This window comes from Gavialis gangeticus, unplaced genomic scaffold (assembly GCF_001723915.1).
Source record: "Gavialis gangeticus isolate Ggan-Ray unplaced genomic scaffold, GavGan_comp1, whole genome shotgun sequence".
NCBI lineage: Eukaryota > Metazoa > Chordata > Crocodylia > Gavialidae > Gavialis > Gavialis gangeticus.
Window position 1 is genome coordinate 47,699,877 of NW_017728993.1, and position 4,614 is coordinate 47,704,490.

Genomic DNA, 4,614 nt, shown 5'->3' on the forward strand with positions numbered 1-4,614 from the left:
CCACCTGAGGCAGCCTCTCTGCATCCCTGGGGCAGTTGACATGTAGCTGAGTAGCCAGGGAGTGGGTAGTGGGACAGGCCTGGCTTCCAAAGGTTCCTTGCAGGGCCATGCACAGCTCTTCCCACCATGCTGAAGCCAGGCTGTCTGCACCCCTCTGCCCCAGGGGCCAGGCAGGTTCAGTCCTTACCCTTGTGCCACAGCCCCCTCGCTAGCATTCATGTAGCCAGTGTCTTGCCCTAGGGCCCATGCCCCCTATGGGCATTGGGCAGGGCCTTTCCTATCATTCAAGGGAGTCAGTCCCCCACTCCATCCAAGGGAGTGCCAAATGGTAGCACCCAAGAAGGGAGTTGGACGAAACCAACTTCCTTCCTTGGGGAAAGACAACAAGGGAGTGCCAGGAAGAGGATACCTTCCCCACCCCCACTCTGCAGGTGGTAGTGCCTGTTCTCACCAGCTCTGGAGCAACCCAACTACTGTGGGGGTGGAATTTGAATAAAATTGTGTTCCCTCTTTAAATGGGAAAACTGAAACCAGAGGGTGGTTTTGTCCCCACCCCCATATGAGCGGTGGCAACCAGGTCTGGAAGGATCCACGTCACAATATAAAGAAGGGAACTCAAAACTTGCACTGCTGCTTCCCCCCCCCCCACACACACATTCTGAATGACCCATGTGCAACATATGGTTGGTAAACTACTGGTCAGCATCACCCTGAGGCCACAGCTCTTCAGGACAAGGTGCAGCCCAGCTTCTGTTCCACACAGAAGCCCTAATGCTGAATGCAAGTTTCCACTCCCAGCTGGGCTAGTAGATTTCCCCCATTCAGTGCTGTGGAAGCTGGCACAATCCTTAAGCAAGGGGGGTGGAATAAGACAGTTTTGCTGATCCCCTTATTGTACACAATGGTAGTAACCACTGCCCATGGGGGAGGAGAGACACTACTGATGCTACTTTGTACAATCCATGGCTACTTCATCTGCAGAGAGGAGGGAGTGGGGAACAGATACTTCTCTCCTAACTGCCACTGACTCTCCAGACAGCCCCCTCCACCCCTTCTTTCCAGACAGTATATGTGGTTATGCGTGCCCCTCCCACCCCAACTCCATTCTGAATAATGGTAGCAACTGGCACCTGAAAGAGACAAGAAGGGTGTTATATACCTACTATAAAAACAGACCCCCCCACCTTCTGTGTAATAGTATCTACCAGCAGCACCAACAGAAAAGGCAGTGGGGTTGGGGGGGACCCAACACTGATTTCCCAAATAGTGTCTCCCAGTCACAGGCTTCTACCATTGCATGGAGAAGGGGTGTTCAGTTATGTGCAAGGTGGAAGGGAAGGAGGATGCATAGCATGGATGCTGGTTGAAGAGAGAATGTGCAGGTACCCTGTGCAATGGCAGCCAAAACAGTCCTGGGAAGGAGAGAAGGTAACGTGGTGCTGATAGAGTGGCACTTGACCATTCCCTGGCTGTAGCAGCCCAGTCCCAAGGCTGTGTGGGGCTGCCCCTCCCCAGGGTCACACACTGATGGTGCGAAAGATGTTGAAGCCAGATAGGGCAGTGGTGATGAGGACACCGGGGCACTGCGGGTGCCAGTGCAGTTCCTTGATGTCGGTCTCGCCCTGGTGCACGAATAGCAGCTGCGGGGGGATGAATGCCAAGGCTGGGTCGTCACTCTCCCCCTCAGCCTCTTGGTCCCGCTCCACAGCCAGGTCCCACTGTGTCACCTGGTTGTCAGCCCCTGCAGCTGCCAGCACCCCACTGTCCGTGGGATGCCACTCCACCGAGGTGATAGGTGCTGTGTGCTGCTTGAATGTGGCCACGCTGGTGCCTTTCTGCAGAAGGAAGAGGAGGAGGGTGAGAGAGGCAGGGGCAGGCCAGGGCTGGGCTGACGTGGTCTATGGGTCAGGAGAGAGAGGCAAGGCTTGGGGAAGGTCAGGGGCTGGGCTGTGGGTCAGGAGTGACGGACACAGTGCTGACCTGGAACTGGCGCAGGTCCCAAATGTGGATGGTGCCATCATCGCCACCACTGACAATGAAAGGCTCGTGGCGGTTCCAGCTGATCACATTGACGTCACTGTCATGGGCCTGGCTGGCTGTCAGCATGCAGGCCTGGCTCGGTGCTGCCCGCACATCCCAGATTCGCACTGAGGCATCGGCCGAACATGAGGCAAACACCTGGGCAGAGTGCAAGGAGTGAGGGGCACTGCACAGCCTGCCTCCCTCGACCATCCAGCCTAGTCTTCCACTCTTTTCCCTGCCCGTAGGCCAATCTAGTTGAGTATCCTGCCCCAGATCAGTTCCATAGGCTGTTCACCCTGGTCTCACCACTGCTTTAGGTTAAGGTCCCTGCTTACTGTGGCTTCAGTGGGTGACCACTGCAGGTCTTCTACAGAGGCTGTGTGTGCAGTGAAAGGGCGCTGGTCCACATGCCATGTCCCACCTTCCTTGGGCGTCCATAAGTGAATGTTCTTGTTGCAATCGCCTGTGAGGAGACGGCCTGAAAAACAGAAGAGGTGGTGGCTACAGCTCTGTAGATGCCCCTCACTGGGTTTTCCCAGCCCTGACAGTGCTCCGCACTCCCAACCTGTGGCCCCTGCTCACCTGCCACTTTAGGAGACCAGTCCAGAGCAAACCCTTCGGTCATATGTCCTGCGAAGGAGAAGAGAGGCTTGATTTTCGCCTGCTCCTCCCGCAGAAAAGTGACCATCGCCTGTGGGTTGGACAGGGCCGCAAGGGGACACCGCAGGTCATAGATCTCCACTTGACCCTTCTCGGACCACACAGCTGCTATGTGAGTGCTGCCCAGTGAGGTCACCTGCCAAAAAGAAAAGAATTAACTGTGGCTGGGACAGCTGGAGGGAGGGCACATGGGGGGCAGGGGGTCAGCAGTACCCTGACACGGTTGATGCCTCCATAGTGGGGGACCATAGCCAGCTCCAGCTGGGGTTTCTTATCCTCCTCCTCCTCCTCTTCACTCTCGCTGCTTTCAGACTCAGAGACCACCTTCCGTGTGCCATGAAGGTTATGCATCTTCATCACCAGCAGCCTGTCCACAGGAGAGGGGCTTGCTGAGGCTACAGACACCCAGGAAACACAGTCGCCAACCAGCTCCCAGGGGTGGGGAGGTGGCAGGGACCTCTCTTTTCCAGGTGGCTCCCACCTTGGGCCAACCCCGGGGCAGCAGCACTGGCTGGTGCACGGAGTGGAAATGGGGTGGGCAGCCTGTTGTCTCCAGCAGCTGCTGCCCCTGATCCAGGCCTCACCCTCTCCCCCATGCACCGTGGTGCCCTAGATGTGCGATAAGTTCTGCTGAGTCCCAGCCCAGTATCCCAGCTCCAACCCTTGCCCCCTAGATGGGCGCAGAAGGGAGTGTGGGCTGGAGCCAACTCTGGCACTGGTTCCTTCCCCCGCCGCCCTGGTCTGACCTGTTGGCCTGGGCGGTCTCAGCCTGCGTGCCGGCACAGAGCAGTAGGGACAGGGGGAAGCACTCACGCTCCTCGCCCAGCGTGTCCCGCACCACGTCGAAGCTCAGGCAAGGGGCACCTACGGGGGGGAGGGGGAGATGGGATCAGCTTCGAGGCCACCTGTGCCCCACTGCCTTGGGGCCGTGACTCCCAGCCAGCTCTGCCCTAGGGCCTCATTGATCCTCAACCCCTCATCTCCAGGACTCCGGCCCTGCCCTGCCCCTACCACAGCCCCGCCCCCTTTTATCGAGGCCCCGCTCCCACGTGCTAAGCCCCTCCCCGCATGTGCCTAGCCCCGCTCCGTACCGGTGCCCGCGCGCTGGTAGAGCACATAGGCCTCTTCGTCCATGACTAGCTCCTCGCCCTGCCCTGGCGGTGGCGCGCGGCCCGGCACATACACGCGCCGCGCGGGCGCCTCCGGCTCGCCGCCCTCCTCCATCTCCTCCGTGCTGCTGCTATCGCCGTCCCCATTGTCGTCGCCGAGCCACGTTGGGTCCGCCATCGCGGCACAGGGCAGCACTGCTTCCGGGCAGACGTCGTCTGCCCCACTTCCGCCCTCAGGCCGGAAGGCGCGGAGGCGCCATCTTGCGAAGGGGCAACGTCCGCCATGTTGGGGATGGAACCGGACAACCGCGACCTGCGTGTTTGAATAGGACTGGGAAAGGGGCTGCCGCCATCTTACAAGTGGGCAATAGCTGTCTGTTCCGCCGCCATTTTGACATAGGTACTGGCCGGAGGCCCTGGAGAAAAGCTTGGCTCTGGGGCCGCCATCTTTGAAAAGGGAAATGAGAAGCGGCCGCCATCCTGACTACGGGAAAGGGTGGCCGAGCGCCATTTTGGGAAATGTAGTTTTCAGGCATCCCTAGATGCCATCTTGACTACGGGCAGGTGTGGTTGCGTAGAAAGCCACCATATTAGAGGGATCCTTTCCTGCCCTCTGCTCATCGCCATAGCAACCAGAAAGCTTCAGTGCATTGCCAGGAAGCAATTAATAGAAGTCAGTGGCATTGCTGTAGCAACAAGAGGCGATGGGTAACGTAAAAAGGTTCCCAGGTGACATCATCAGGGCTGGGTTCACGGGGAGGGGGTTGTGTCAACCCAGGGCTTGATGTCATCACTTGGGGCCAACTTCCTTCGCTGCCCCTGT

At 58.6% G+C, this 4,614-nt stretch overlaps 1 protein-coding gene across 1 annotated transcript; it reads right to left on the reverse strand.

Moving 5' to 3' along the window:
* Positions 1 to 57: 57 nt before the first annotated feature.
* Positions 58 to 4,022, reverse strand: GRWD1 (glutamate rich WD repeat containing 1). Its single transcript, XM_019501714.1, has 7 exons — positions 3,774 to 4,022; positions 3,429 to 3,546; positions 2,896 to 3,049; positions 2,605 to 2,818; positions 2,358 to 2,500; positions 1,981 to 2,178; positions 58 to 1,835 (listed from the first exon to the last, which is right to left on the reverse strand). Exons 1-7 carry the CDS (start codon positions 3,967 to 3,969, stop codon positions 1,518 to 1,520), a joined length of 1,341 nt encoding a protein of 446 aa, XP_019357259.1. The 5' UTR covers positions 3,970 to 4,022; the 3' UTR covers positions 58 to 1,517.
* Between the last annotated feature and the right edge of the window lie 592 nt (positions 4,023 to 4,614).